We start from the raw sequence: 14,865 nt of genomic DNA, 5'->3' as shown, positions 1-14,865 counted from the left end.
GAGCGTAATTAGCATGGAAATTATGGAAAGTTTTTCATTTTTCACAATTCAGCTTCTGTTTCTCTTTTTGCGCCTAATTGCGAGTCTATTTGCGAGGAACAAAAAAAAAACGGTGAAAACGGAAAAAAAACAACCGAAGCTCACGTGAAAAGGTGTGCTTTTTTCCGTACGCGCTGACTGAGCCACCGACTCTCACCGACGATGCTCAAACAATATCAAACTTTGTCTGAAATCAAATTGCTTCATTTCAAGGCTTCAGCTTTGTGAGAAGGTGTTTTAGCGCGGAGAGAAAAAAGGAGTACCTTACTTAATGGAACCATCGAGTTAATGGAAAAAGATTTCTCTTTGCAGCGACGGTAGAAGGGCCTTCGAGTTATTCATGTCTCAGGCAAAATGGTTTATGTGACGTGTGCTTGAAAACGTGAGAAAATGTTTCAAAAACCCTTGTTTGGTAACAACTTCAACAATGTGTTCAATGATTTTCACGGTGCAAAAACATTTAAGTGTAAATAACGCTCGAGCTTATCGGGCAGTGAAGTGAATGGAAACATTTCAATTAAATGCGACAATGACAATCTTCTTAAAGCGAGCACCGTTCAACAAATTTTCAATTGAACTTGGGCACTCTCGAGGGACCTAACTTATGCAATCGATGCATCAATCCCAGTTCGGCGATATTTATTTGATTAACTTTTCTCCTCCGCAGGACAATCAAATCAACGCCGAACGCAACTCTGCAGCTAGAAACGCGTTCAAGCGCGTTCATTGTTTGGCTTTGGTTGGCAAAATCAACTCCCGTACCGTGTCTGCTGGACATTGGGCGCATGAATAATGGAAAACGGTCGATGCGCCATTGTCTCCACGGCTGGCGAGGGCCCTTGAATGGGCATGTAGCACGCAAATCTAGTACCTTCTAACAACGGCAGCACCAGCCACCACAAAATAGCAACGTGAGTCAATGGCACTCTAACCGCTCTGTGTGTACAGCACAGTATGCGACAAAGAGCGGCCCTTCAGCGATCCACGCGGCGTTTTGCTGACTTTTATGAGGCAAAAATCGAACAGGAAACACCACCCAAACTAACATCATAATAAGAAATATTAATGTTACGGTGGATGGTAGCGGAGATTATTCTTTCCCTGCTCGACGCACCTAATCCAACCGATAGGTACGGCAGAAGCCTAAGTGGAAGGATTTTAGGCCTCATCAACCTTCACCCCCTCCAAATAGCGGGTTGTAACGGAAAAGCAAGGCAAGGGAATGAAAAATGTTTATTACGTTTACTGGCTTAATTCGTGTCTGTGCCGTGGGCTGCGGAGGGTCCTCGACCCACCGACGATCCATGGGCGGCTTCAACACGATAAGCGGTGGGTGAAAATAGCACCGCTGGGAATCATTTAATCGACGCAACTGACTGGAGCAAGGTATGTCTAGCAGTGGTTTGGTTTGCCACGGCAGCCGAGATTATTTCCGGCAGTAAATGAGATATTTTGGAGGGCGTAATTATTAATGAAACTGATGCGTGCTTTCCCATCCGTTGATGCGCTGTTCGCGCTAGGCAGCCCAGGGCCTGCAAGATCGCTCGCAAACGTATCGCCAATCGCCAAAGGATTTGACGCTTGGACGATAATGGAACGCTGGGCTAAGAAAATTGAATCGAAGCTCACTTAGTACCGCCTCTAATCCGGCTGGAAGCGAGCGGTGTGATAGTTTGCAATATGATAACTTCACTGTGGGTTAGGGTGCAGTAATCTCTATGGTCTATGGTCGAGAGTGGGTCGATCTCATCATATCGCTCAAGAACTATGGTTGTGAATTAAATAATAATTTATTAATTTCCCATCAACAACCTTGATCAAAATGTATTCTACTTGATACTTGAGTTGAGCAATTGTTTAATACACTCTCGTCTTACGGGCGATTGAAAAGACCAACAGGAAAAGGATCATTCCCAATCACTGAGAACATCAGGCGGTGGCCCAGGGCATGCTTTATTTCGTACATGCCGTACTACCCAAGCACCGGAGAAGGCCCAAGCTCGTGTAGAAAAACATTCTACACTTCAGGGCAATCCATTCGATACGCCACTTGATATACGGATGAAAACAATCTGACAACAATTCATCTAGCAAAGGAACAACTCTCGTCCTAGAACCCTCTGCTTGCCAACACGTTTTGCCCTGGGAAAGCCCACTTTGATACTCCATCATGCATGGTGTGCTACAAACAGCATTTTTTGTCAGTATGCTTGTGCGAGTGCCTACTGCAAGCACTAGAGTGTAGCAGGAGGCCTGGAGCATCATTGAACCTTATGGAAAGAACTCACTGGCACTGTGAAACAGGATTTCGATGAAGCTATTTATCCGAGTGGCATTCAACATGCATTGAAGCTGCGCTGGTGCGGCTGGCTGGAGGGATGGATGGATGGTCAAGAAGCAAAAACTGAGAACCGATTCAGGGTGTATCGATTCGGAAAGTTTCATCAACAGTGGACCGGCCGTTTGCCTGGCATCGGACATCAGAGCACTAGTGCCAGTTTCTCGGAATGAACATTGCACATGCAGGAAGGCTGTACAGAATTTACAAAGATCACACTCGAAGCGCATGCCCGATCCCCCTAGCCCTGCTCCCTGGTCAGGGGAATCATGTTGCCACTGCCACCGGAGAGACCAGTGCCCAAAGATCGGACGTCTCGTGAGGGCACGAGTAGCAGGGTGCCCTGGCGGTGTCCCTTTTTGCAGTGTAGCAATTTGTTAGCATACGGTATTTGTTGCGTTCGAGAAAATGTCATGTTTTACGACGAGCTTTTCCAAGAGCTCGCCGACAGGACAAATATTGTTGCTATGTTTGACTTTTTGATTGACTAGGCGAGCGTTGAGGTTTTCTGGGGGCAGTCGATTAGATTTTAAGGATGCTAAATGAAGGCAACGAATGAAAAATAAGCTTCGAAGGGAATTAATTTTTCGATTTATGATGTCAGTGCTCGATGCGGCTTGATTAATTCTCCGCCTAGGGTCTAAAGTCCAAAAAGTCATTGATCTCAAGTTCGGGGTAAACTTGTAGCCCCATGTATTTGCTTCACTCAATTTTCCGCTCGTTACTTGGTCATATTTGAGCGTAATCTTTTTGTCCACTAACCCACACAAACATCGACTCCCATTACCTGCTGCATGTGATTAAGCTGGACTGCCTCGGGGCAAAGTTCCCTCACTTCGGCGTTTCCCACGCAGATCCCCTGTTTATAATCTAATTTCGTAGCTGACCTTCTCGCCCGTGTGGTTGCTGATGATGTTCGTCATTTAAAACGGATTTTCTTGGACGAAAAGTTGGAGCCCTGAGAGTATGTGTGAGTGCGGTACATTCCACACGACACACGAGCAGCGTGCTGATGGGCGGATAAATTCAATTACAAATTATTCATCCTTTCCTCGACTTGCACCGGTTCACCGAGCCCGTGGTCATCGAAACGGATACAAGATGTCGTTGCACGGCCGAGCGAATGGCTAATGTTTCGAGTAACAAATCCGGTCCGGGCGCATCGACATCACGTATTGATCGTCCTTTATCTGGGACCTTTGGCAAGTCAAACGGTCCGAAGGGAGACCTGTGCTCCTTCTCGCTCTGGGGGCATTTCGCTCCCTTTTGCGTTCGAGGAAATTATTTAATTATTTAATCACGCCACATGAATACGAGCCTCGGCAGGACCTGTAACCAAACTTTCTCGTCTGCGTTCTGCTGCTGCTACTGCAGCAGTTTCTTCCTCGGCTCATTCATAATTTAAATAAATTACACCGAAATTGTTGTAATGCTGTGAGGCCGAGAGCCTTTGGCAAAGCTCATGAAGTACTTTCAACCTCAACCCCTGTGCCAGATCTGGTCAGCGCCAGCAGTACCAAGGCTTCACCGTTCGCTGTGTGAAAGTAAAGTTGGCACGGTGGTAAAAGTTTTTGGGAAAGAAGGGCGAAATTCATCTTCTGAGAGCATGAGACCTAGTGTGCACCGAGGTTTCTTACCAGCAGGCGAAGCAACAAACTTTTCTCGAACCCCACTTTTGTCCCGTTCCTCTCCGCGTTTCCGGCTCGCGGCTGCATTAGGAGCGACTGCATCAGTGATCCTTCATGTGGCTTTTACACTCAGCCCGGCAGTCCTTTCAGGTCACCGTGAAATGACGCTGCTATCGTCCAAAGGATAAAGTTTCGGTGAGCAATCCGCGTGTACCGAAATGGGTGCAATGGCCGCATCAGCAGCACCCAGCAGCACGAAACGCTCTAACGACTGTTGTGTCGAAAGTTGGGAGGCACCTGCTGGAAGAAACGCGCGCGCACCATACACACCTTGACTGAGTGATGAGTGTTGTCTTCTGGCTAATGAGAGAACGAGGCATTCATGTGATGGACGAAACCTGATTCCTACATCCTGGCGTTCGGCACCGAGTCTGTGTGTGTGTGTGTGTGTTCGAATGAGAAAATTTGACAAAATGTGGATGAATTATGCATTCACTCGTTCGTCCATCCATACCATACGGTAAATGGGAACGATCGCTCGCTCCAACGCTGGAACGAAACAACTTCAAGGATGCAGACTCCAGAACGCATATTGTCCGTGGCCCTTTGCCCAGCAAATAGGAATGTGCATGTCTGTGTGTGTGTGTGTGTTGGATGGTGAGTGGCGTGGATTAGAAGAACAATGTCCATCCAATTCTCGGGCCTCGATGGGCGACTGAAGAACAAGTTTCACTGCCTCCGACTCGTCGGCAGGACACAAAGGATTCTGGGGCGCCCGGCGTGGACGGTGATGCTCGTGAATCGCTGTTATCACGTCTTTTAGCTATGAATTGATGGAGATTAGCGATGAATGGCTGTCGATGCGGCGATTAGTGCGGTGGATTTTGTGCAAAAGCTTTGAAAGACGTTGATCAGCTCGGCCGGATCGTGGCGTGTACTGGCGTACTGGCGTTGCAGACAGCAATTGGACATAATAGAGAGTTGCGGTAAATGCACGTACGGAAAAGTTTTCCCCCGAAAACCGGTTGCATGAATGCGACGGGTAATCGGGCAAGAGATTCACAAGTTTGTAATCGCATTGTGTTCGGATCACATTGTGCGGGACAGCCCTGACCGAGTCCGAGCTGGAAGGGAAAAAGTTGAGCAGTTCGTCAAATTATCATACGGGTTGATCGGGGTAGGTGTTTAGTATTAATTTGCTGGCGAGCAAGCGTATGCCATGTAAGGGGAAGTGTGTGTCCGTGTAATATGTTCCTCTCATTGTTATCCATTATCAAACACCAGTTTCGAAATGTTAAACTAATTTTGCTCGAGAGATCAAAATCATAATCCAAACGGAGGTTATACTGGGGGGATTTGTGCTACAAAGTGGATTTTACTTCGCCCTTAAGCTCGTCCTTTTACCTCGGCAACAATATTCAGATTGATTGCAACAATTGGCCACCAGTACAAAAAAGTCCATTACACCCATTATCCTTCATTGACCACAGAAGAATATAAAAGCAATTTGAAACGAATTCGCTACAACTCGAAACACGGCCACTGCGAAGGGCGCCACGGGAAACTCGCCGTTTTCCGCGGTTCCACGAAAGCTTTCAGCCCGTACACACACAGCGGAAAGACGAAAGATTTAGTGCAATTAATTAATTTTAATCATTGTGCAGGTAATCCCATTGGCACACTGCAAACCGCGGAGCGAACGCGGGCCACCCGTTCAGCCATCATAATCAACCTCATTATCATTTGCACCGTCGTTGGTGGCGTTGTCGTTGTCGTGCGCGCTGGAATTGCCACCGTTGAATGGGTTCATTGTAAGCCGTTTTGCTCTCCATCCCCACGCAAACGAATGCCATTTCTTGACAAAAGGAATCAACAAGGGCCATTCTGAACAAAGATGTTAAGTCGGCTTTCTGCAAACACACCAGAACAGCGTTAGGAAAAGCGTATGAAAATCTCTGACGATTGTTTCCATTTCAAGAACAAACGAAGAGAAATTAAAGTTTAATTGCTCCATACAAAACGGTAGGAAGCAGAAGGAAAATAGTAGAAACGGCTCCAACCAATTCTGAACACGTGGCGATTAGCGCTGGCCGAGAGACGGGTAACGACAATGACCACACGTGGTCGGAAAATGGCACCTGAATGTGGATAATCAATTAAAATCGATCACTCCCTTGTTGCCCCCATAGGGCCGGGAAATGCTGGGAGGATCGGAATCACTTTCAAGCTTCCAGGGAGTTTCCGGATCGGGTAATCGATTTGAGACGCGTTGATTGAGTTTACACCTTTGCTTTCCAACGGCACCATCGGACGCTCATTTTGTGGAGATGTCCGGGCGGTGTAAATTTCAACTCCCCGTCTCGACGACCTTTAAGGGTTTCATCGATAAAACCCCAAAGTTGAAGCGGGTCCAGGAAAATATCGACAGTTTTCATCCCAATCAAGCAATGCCGGGTCGGAAAAGGGACTCCTCTCGAACTAGCCGTAAGCAAGCTACTATCGAAACCCTTTTCCAACCGGCTCGAGGTATGTTGGACCCGTGGGAGATGTTTTCGTATTTATGAGTTATCATTCTCAACCCCTTTTCGCACAAAACGCGTCCGGCGTGCAGAGGTGGACCGAAGCGAAGAAGGTAAATGGAATCGATAAGAGGTTACGCATGAATCGTACAGCGGAGGAGGTTTTAATTTTCCCAAAAGTGATCCCAAAGGAAATCTTCCACACACGCACACACGTATAAATGCTCATTCTTGGCGAGAATCAGCCGACCGGCAGACAATCGTGGTTGTCGGGGTGGGTTTGAATTATTGAAAAGATCATTACAAGCGAACAAGCGAGAGGAAATTATCTCCTACATGAACGTGGCACAAAAGGGGTTCCGAAATGGGTGGGAAAAATCTCTGATAACCGAGCGCCCCCACCGAAAACAACGGTCGAGTAATAAATAAGCAGAGGCCGTTGCCGGATGTCTGTGCGGAATAGAAATCTGCCCACAGTGATCGAGGTGCTTGACTTTCTTGCCCGAAAAGATTAACTCGCTTTTGATATGCTGTCTCTAGGGGAGGACAGATTAAAATCCGATCCGAAGCCGGAAAAATAATGCACGGAAAATTGGCTTTTCATTTCTAGGGGTTGGCGTTTTGAGTACGGAATACATACGAGAGGTGATTTATTTCCTTTTTTACTAAAATATTTTAATCACTGCTTTTACAGCTTATATGTTTGAAATAAAACATTGCCTATCAATGCCTTCTGGACGAATTGGGTGGTCCAGCAATATCTATCTAGTTAAAATCCGGTTTTAACAAGTCTAATAAGCAAACGTATGGCTTGGCAGCACCATTTAGAAAAATATATTACTTGTTTGTGTTCTGTCACGTAGGTAAAAACAAATAAATTCCCTCTCAGCACCTCACTCACCGGTGCCAAAATACCGATGTTTCCAGCCCGATATTTATGTCAATATTTTGTTTTCGAAAAATCATATAAATTTGCTCCCCCTTTCCCCCGATCTCTTTCTCCCTCGCTCGCACACAGTTTTCAAACAAAATTCCTAAATGTATCGCCCGTACTGGAAAAAAATAAAATAAATAAATTGTGATCTGATTTGATTTGGCTGTCCCGAAATCCGAATATCGACGACCTGTGCCAAATACGGTATTTGCACCGGTAGCTGAGAGAGAGAGAGAGAGAGAGTGAGAGAGAGAGAGGGAGAGGGAGAGATAGACACCGACGACGATGACGATTGATACAAAATCAGATTTAATGTACACGGGTGAAAAACTTGCCCCCCTAACTACGGCGTACGGTGAAGCACTCAAATCGAACCCACCGCGAAATGAATCGCGACACGCACGCCTGCCATTGGCGTGTTGGTCGGTGGGTGCGTAGGGTGAGGCGAGGATAAAAAAGATATCGGAAAGGACCCAAAATCCACATTCACATTTCGCGACGCAGCGATCGTACGTGAAAATAAAATTTACACACACACACACATACAGCCAGCATCACGATGGAGGCGCCCTATCTGGCTTCCTATTTTCAACAAAAACATATTTATTGCCACGTGACCTGCATATGGAGCGGCAGGTTGGTTGAAGTTTAGTTTTTGTCCTCTAACATTTCACTCCCGTGGTGCTGACGTGGGGTGGCGATTTGGGGGGGGGGGGGGAGATGGAGATCGTGAAGATCTTCTTTTTTTCATTATAGGTTGATTTGATGCCGCACCATCGTTGTGTGTTTGCCAATAACCAACACTGCTTTGGCCTCGGGAGAGGAAAATTGGCTTTTACTGAAACCTTCTCCCAGGGTTTCCGTCGTCCCCTCGAGTGCTCACCACGATTACGCCATTGAACGGATAGGAATAAATCAGATTTTCGGCCAGAACGACATCAAGAGGGATTGAGAGGGAGGGAGGAAAAAAAGACACACACACGTGCCTCCTACACTGCTGCCTACAAAATGTTGCTAATTTTTATCCCATCGTGTTCCGCCCGGGATGGGGAGCGGGATGTGTTGCGTGCGGTGTGCATGAGTTCGGGTTCGTGTCGATCGGTGAAATTGATTACAGTAAATGAAATTGCTTACCGAGAGGCAACCCCGGAGGCGTTTGGATTGATCGAACTCGAAAGTGTCGAAAGAGAGACAGAGACCGATGTGTCGTCGTAGATGGGAAAGAAATCACTTCCAGTGTGTATGTGGGCGGATGGGTGGGAAAGGAGGGGATGGAAAAGGAAGGGAAATCGAAATCGAGCAAATAGTAGTTTTCCCCGGAAAAGGGCCAGCCCCGAAACGATTGCTATTTCGTTTGAATGACGAGCTTTCTCGGCAAACGTTTTGCAAGCGTGCTTGATGACACTTTTCAAAGTATTCTGAGAGAGAATGAAAGAGAGAAAGAGATAGAGAGATAGAGGGAGAGTGAGAGAGGAGAGTGTGTTTTATTTTGTATGCGTTTTAGAACCTCTCCCAGAGCCCTGGCTTCAAAGTCCTCCCCAAATAACCATACTCCCGGGAACGCATCCTGAGCCAAATCCTGAGTAGCAAACATGTACTTTGGCTCTAAAAAGCATCAACGTCTCACTATGGAAAGCTGTGGTCAGTGGGAAAGTGGGTCAATGTATAATTAAGTAATCAAAGTTTCACCACACAGCCATGCAATTTGCATTTTTTTCCTTTCGCTAGGCTAAACATTGACATCAGACGGACACAGCTCCACACAGACAAACCCTGGCGAATGCAATCGATTATGAAGCAGAACGTTCTCTTTGGTCCTGCATGCTCGAGGCTGTAGAATCGTTACACTGACAAGTAATTTAAAATCCAAGAATGCAGTTTTTGACGCAATTTCAGTCCCTCATTTAATTAAGGCAACACGCTCCATTTGCTCTGCTCGGGCAATTACCAAGAATTTCGAATGATTAACCCCGATGAAGAGTTATCAGCATACTTCATCCACTCACACAAATCATTAACGCTGCTGCTTCAGGGTTCTGAATCACTGGCAAAGCTATGATTTGCTGGAGTTTTTTTTCCCCCCAGGAACTCAACCCGGACTTGGTGCGGCTGTGTTAATATTCAATTCACTCTGTCGTACATCATCACCAGCATGTCGCGTGTCGTTGCTCTACACCTTCGAGCGTTATAGTTTATCGCCATCCTTCCCTACGGGCGGCGGCTTTTCGCACTGACTTCTTCCCAGCCCGGGCCCTGGGTGTGTCAGTCTGGCTAACATTCTCATCCGAGCAGAGAGTGTGCCTTCCTTTTTTTTTTTGCTTGATGAACGACAGCGAATCCGCCTCGAAACCAACGGGAACAGGATGAAGCGTAACACTTTTACCTCCGCTTTTTTTCTGGTTGCGAAAGAAAAACGATCCTCGGCACGCTGCCATGGTCCTGTTTCGGGGCAATGTATTTCCGGGATTTATTTGTTTTATTTGCTTGCAGCAACCGAGAGCGATCCGTGCCATTCAGCGTGCCGACTGGTGCCTGGCTCTGGCAACTGCAAAGGCTACAAATTCACACGACGTTCCTCTGCGTTCCTCGGCATGGCGTGAGGCATTCCGACCCAACCGGAGCCCAACCCAACCCAGCCAGCCATCGAACTGTGCAGGGTTGTGGAGAGTACAGTAGTAACTCGTCGAGCGAGCGGGCAAGAGTGCGAGTTTTGAAAGCAACGACGTCCTTCGGCGACAGATAAACCATCTTTTACGCTTTGCCACAACGTTCCAATGTGATCGGTTTTCGTGGCAGAGCGAATGAGAGCAAGTCGGAATCGAGGCAAAAAAAAACCCCAGTAAAAAAACCCCAGCCTTTGGGTCCTACGGAAGCGGAAGAATTATGGTCGTACCGATTGAAATTGTTTCTGATCGCATCCATTTAATGTCACCAACCGGAACCCAAACCGGCTGCTGCTGGCGTTGCTGCACGGATGCGGCAGACGGTCGCAACGCAGCCCAACCATTGCCGGCTCCCAGGTCTTAAATAAGTGTGCGTGTGCAATGGCGCATACGTGTTGTGCCTGCTGTTTCCTAGCGCGGGGCTGTCTGTCGCGTGTCTTGTCTGTTTTATCTTTCCTGCTCCATTTTTTTTCCTCTGCCCCTCAGTGTTTTGTTTATGCACACCAGCAAGACGCGGTTCCGATCCACGCGAAACTCGGAAGGCAAACAGATTTGCTTGAAATGGATCTGTTTATCGCAATGGCGCAATTGCCAGGGTACAGGGCCGGAGGAACAGCAGCAAAGTGCCAGTTTCAATTGTAACTTTTTGCCGAAAACTCATTCAATTGCCTTTCCCCGTTTTCCTGCGCCCGGCAGGGCGAGAGAAAATGGGAAAAACTAAATTTGTTGACGACGACGACAACGAAAACAGGGCCGTTGGAGAAAAGGCCAATTAACATGGGCCCGGAAATGGAGGGACTCAGAATAAACGCCCGAGCCCATTTAGCAAAGCCAATAGCAAGGAAAACCGTTTCGTTTCCGTGACGAGTGTAGCAAATGCATAAATCAGGTGACAAAATCATCAAAGGCCTGAGCCTTTAACTGTAATTTTATGGCTATAATTTGTATTGAAACGAGTGTGTTTGTACTACGCGTCGGATCGTATTAGAAAGGATGCAAAGTTTTGATGTCTGACAGTCAGAGTGAGTATGTTTTTCTTTTGAACCACTTTTCTGTAACATTCCCAATGATATCAGGGAATTGCGGAGTTCTCTTTTAGGTCCAATATAGAAACAGTAGAATGGTTAATCTTAGCTCAAAAATAAATAAAAAAATCTAGGAACTATTTTTGCCAACAATTGGAAAATGTTGAAGCTTAAGAAGATTAGGATTGAAGTCTAATCTAGTGGGCTATCCGAAGATCTGAAGATAGTGGTTCAGAAGAAGGAAGCATGGACAATCACCTAATATTTCTAATGGTTATTGGAAAGGATAGTGAATCATTTCTTGAAACTGCTTCTCTTTTTTCAAGTATAAACTGGAAGGCAGGAGTAGGAGTAGTAAATGAGTACATGTCTGCTGCAGAATTATTAGACAGATCAAGGACAACGAGGAAACTTCACTCGTTTTCCATATTCTAAATAAAAGTGTTAAATAAAACAAATTCCCAACTTTGAACATAAAAATGGACAAATAAATCAAGTTCAATCGAACGGACAACTTCAACTTACCGTAGTGATGCATTTTCAGGCCATCGGGCCGCTGTAGATCCCCGCTCGGTCGTCGCTCAATTCCGGCGGCTGCACTCGCACTCGCACTGGCACTAGCACTGGCACTAGCCGCGGCCTGCACCACCTGGCACACGTTCACGTTGAACGTCATCAGCAGAAAGGTAACGAGCAAAGTTCGCGAAAATACGGCCGACGGTGTGGAAATGAACGGATTGCAGTCACCGCCGACCATACTCTGGCCACCGCAACCGCATCTCCTTGTGCCGCCCGGCCCACGCCGGCCCCGCAATCTGGTGCCCCTTAGCGCCATCATAGGCGCCATTAGCATGATGGTGGCAAATCGTTTCCTGCTGCAACCGGGTGGTGTTGGTTGGTGGGTGGGCCACGAAAATTATCACCCAAAACTTTCGAGTTTGAGGTCTCTCGGCACGGATTCACTCACACACACACACACACACACAGACACAGACACTCAAACGCGAACTCCTCACCACCGGTAACTGGGAGGTTGAGTTGTCTTTCTTTCTATTTTGTGTTGCGATGATAATGGTGTGCGTATTATAAACGATGGACGCCTTTGCGCCCTCGGGAGGTGTTTTTTGTTGGTTATTGTTGCTCCCCCAGCGGTTGTTCGTGGTTCGTTTGTTTGTGTTCGTTCGTTTGTGGTTCGAGAGTTTTTAACCTTTCGCTTGTGGTTTTGTTTTTGCTATTCACTCGTCCTTCACACACTAATGTTGTCACTTTTTCGCACTGCACTGCACACCATTTCCAGTTCCTATGGTGTCAGGTTTTCCGCGTTCCGTTTGCGTTAATTTGCCTGCGCCCCATTCGGTGTCCTTTGTCAGAAATTGTGAGTGTGGAGTGTGTCTAATGCCGACGCGGGTGTTCCTTTTCCTTTCGGGTCTTTGTTTTTTTTTCGCCGACCCTGTAACGGGACACAAATATAATGATAGATGCTTCGAAATGGCACAAAAAAGGAAGAGCCAAAACGATCCCCGCTCGAACTCAAGCGAGAAGAAAGTGCAGATTTTTATTAGATTCGTTCAAGTAAGTGTTATTGCGACGCTTTGTTTCATCGTGCTTTATGTCCTTTCGGTTGAAGCTTTAAAAATGTGCACTTTTTTCTCATAAACTTTCTATCTCTCTCTCTCTCTTTCTCTCTCGCTCTCTTCTCTTTCCTTCTCAGTCATCCAGCTTCCACGACCGTGCAGACGAATCTGCTTGGATGAGGCATGAAATGGGCCACGGTTTAGCTCTCACTCCTCCGTTTAGCTCCACCGCGAGGAGGCTCTGTTTGAGGCTTGAATTTATTACCTTCATTAAAGATATTTGTATTGTGTGTTTTATGCTCTATTTTTGCCTAGCAATTTGCATGCTTCCATGCCGCATCCGAAGAAAGCTTGTTTGGTTGGTCGGTTCTTTTTCAGGCAGTTTTTTGTCTTGTTTTGCTCAGTCCCATTTGCCTGCACAGAGTTCACACTTTTTTATCTGGCGTTACCCAACGCCACGTTGACCTTTTTCTATCTACTGGTGGCAATGGCATTAAACAAAAGCACAACCAAAAAAGGAAAGGCGAACGTGAGACGGTAAGCTTAGCGCACGGCCTAGCTATTAATAATAATACATTTTCACGCTTTTGTTCGTTCGCCGTGAGAGTCTTTACAGTAATTTTTACGCCGTTTTTGGTTTTCTTTTTGCTCAGTCCAGTACCTCACGCTATCAAAAGAACTAGCCGGTATGAGGATGAAAAATGAGGGAAGCCCTCCCCGAAGCAGCTCGAAAGCATGCCTGTTTGCCATTAGCACACGAACGGAAGCAAAACAAATGAACGAGCAGATAGAGCGAGCGAGCGAGTGAGAGTCCTTCAGTTATCATTGTCGATCGGTGCCGTAAGCTAACTCCAATCCAACCGCCGTTCGCTAAAAACTCTCCCCCCCCCCAATCAAGTTCGCTTCATTTGTCTAATCGTTCGAATGTTTGCTTAAGCTAATATGCCTTCAAAAATGGAAAAAGAAAACTTCTTGCCGGCATTGCCTTCCCCAAAAAGGGAAAACCCGATCCAATCGTGGCACTTCGTTAGTTCTCGACTCGAAAGAGGGCGCCTGTCTTTTCACACTGGGTTTAGAAAACGTGACAAGAACTCCAAGCAAAATACCGGGCATAAATAAAATAAATCACAATTTCAACTGAATTGGTAACAATTCTGCCACCTTGCGCCCGTCTGCTCCCTTCCGTACCTTTGGATCCGCTGGATATTTCACTTCCGCAGCGACTTCCGCTGCTACTTCCGCTTCCGCTAGCGATTGTGACTAATGGGTAGCGATTTTTCCTTTTCACCTTCACCTCTTTTTTGCTACGCTTTCCAGATTCAGCAACGCGGGTTTCGAGCTGTGGTGCTGTGGGCGACGTTTGGAGAGGCGTAGTTTTGTTCGTCCTTCCGGGCCGACCGGTGCTCGTTCACCGGTAAAGTGGCCTCCACCACCTTCGACCCTTGACAACGGTGGACCCTTTCTTCTCGAGCACTAATGGGCACTCGTGGCCGACCGGTGGGCCTCGCACTGGCCATCGGTTTACGCTCTGCAGCATCTTGTCTCTCGTTCGCGCGGTGCTTCAGTCGCTTAAAATACTACTTAATTTAATTTCATGACCACTTCACACAACGTTACGATTGTTCACGAGCTTTTTTCGGGGGTAGTTTAACATTTCTCACGCTCATTGCCTCACAGACGCACACACGCACAGTACAGGGTCGATGTCTTGGAAGTCCTTCGGATTCGGAGTTTGTCTGAAGAGTCGCTGAACCTCGTTTCACCTTGTTGCTGTATTTTGTAATAACATCAATCGACCGGGACTGCCAACAGATGTGTTCACCACGTCCAGCAAATGCCCTCCCTGCTCGTGACCGATTCTCTGGAAAGAAGCAACAAATGGAGAAAATGTTAGTCCCGTGCTTGAATATGAACTTTTTTCTGTATCGAAAACGTATTGAGTGCACGAAGGATGAACACGGGACCGGGTGGGCAAAAAAGTTTTTAATTAAAACGCTTTCATCAAGATGGTCGACGAGTGGCGAAAGATGAGTCCGAAATTTTCATCAATTATTTCGTTTTAAAACGCTTTCCATGTCGGTACACCGCCGCAGTGCCAAAGCCGAGGGTGTTGGTGTCCCAGGGCAGAAAAATCCCTCCCTTTCA

The 14,865-nt window shown here is 46.8% G+C and overlaps 1 protein-coding gene across 1 annotated transcript in view; it reads right to left on the bottom strand.

Moving 5' to 3' along the window:
• The window catches only part of LOC118517191, a 49,148-nt gene extending 34,567 nt beyond the window's left edge, over window positions 1-14,581 (bottom strand). The window contains exons 1-2 of the mRNA XM_036063136.1: window positions 13,909-14,581; window positions 11,672-12,596 (exon numbers count right to left, since the gene is read on the bottom strand). Of these exons, the coding sequence (XP_035919029.1) occupies window positions 11,672-11,999 (328 nt within the window). The 5' untranslated portion in view covers window positions 12,000-12,596; window positions 13,909-14,581. The remainder of the gene's footprint in view (window positions 1-11,671; window positions 12,597-13,908) is intronic.
• Window positions 14,582-14,865: the final 284 nt, after the last annotated feature.

The sequence above is a fragment of the Anopheles stephensi genome, unplaced genomic scaffold (assembly GCF_013141755.1).
Source record: "Anopheles stephensi strain Indian unplaced genomic scaffold, UCI_ANSTEP_V1.0 ucontig61, whole genome shotgun sequence".
NCBI classification, from domain to species: domain Eukaryota; kingdom Metazoa; phylum Arthropoda; class Insecta; order Diptera; family Culicidae; genus Anopheles; species Anopheles stephensi.
Note: the sequence above shows the minus strand (reverse complement) of the source record. Positions and strands in the feature narration are given on the sequence as shown.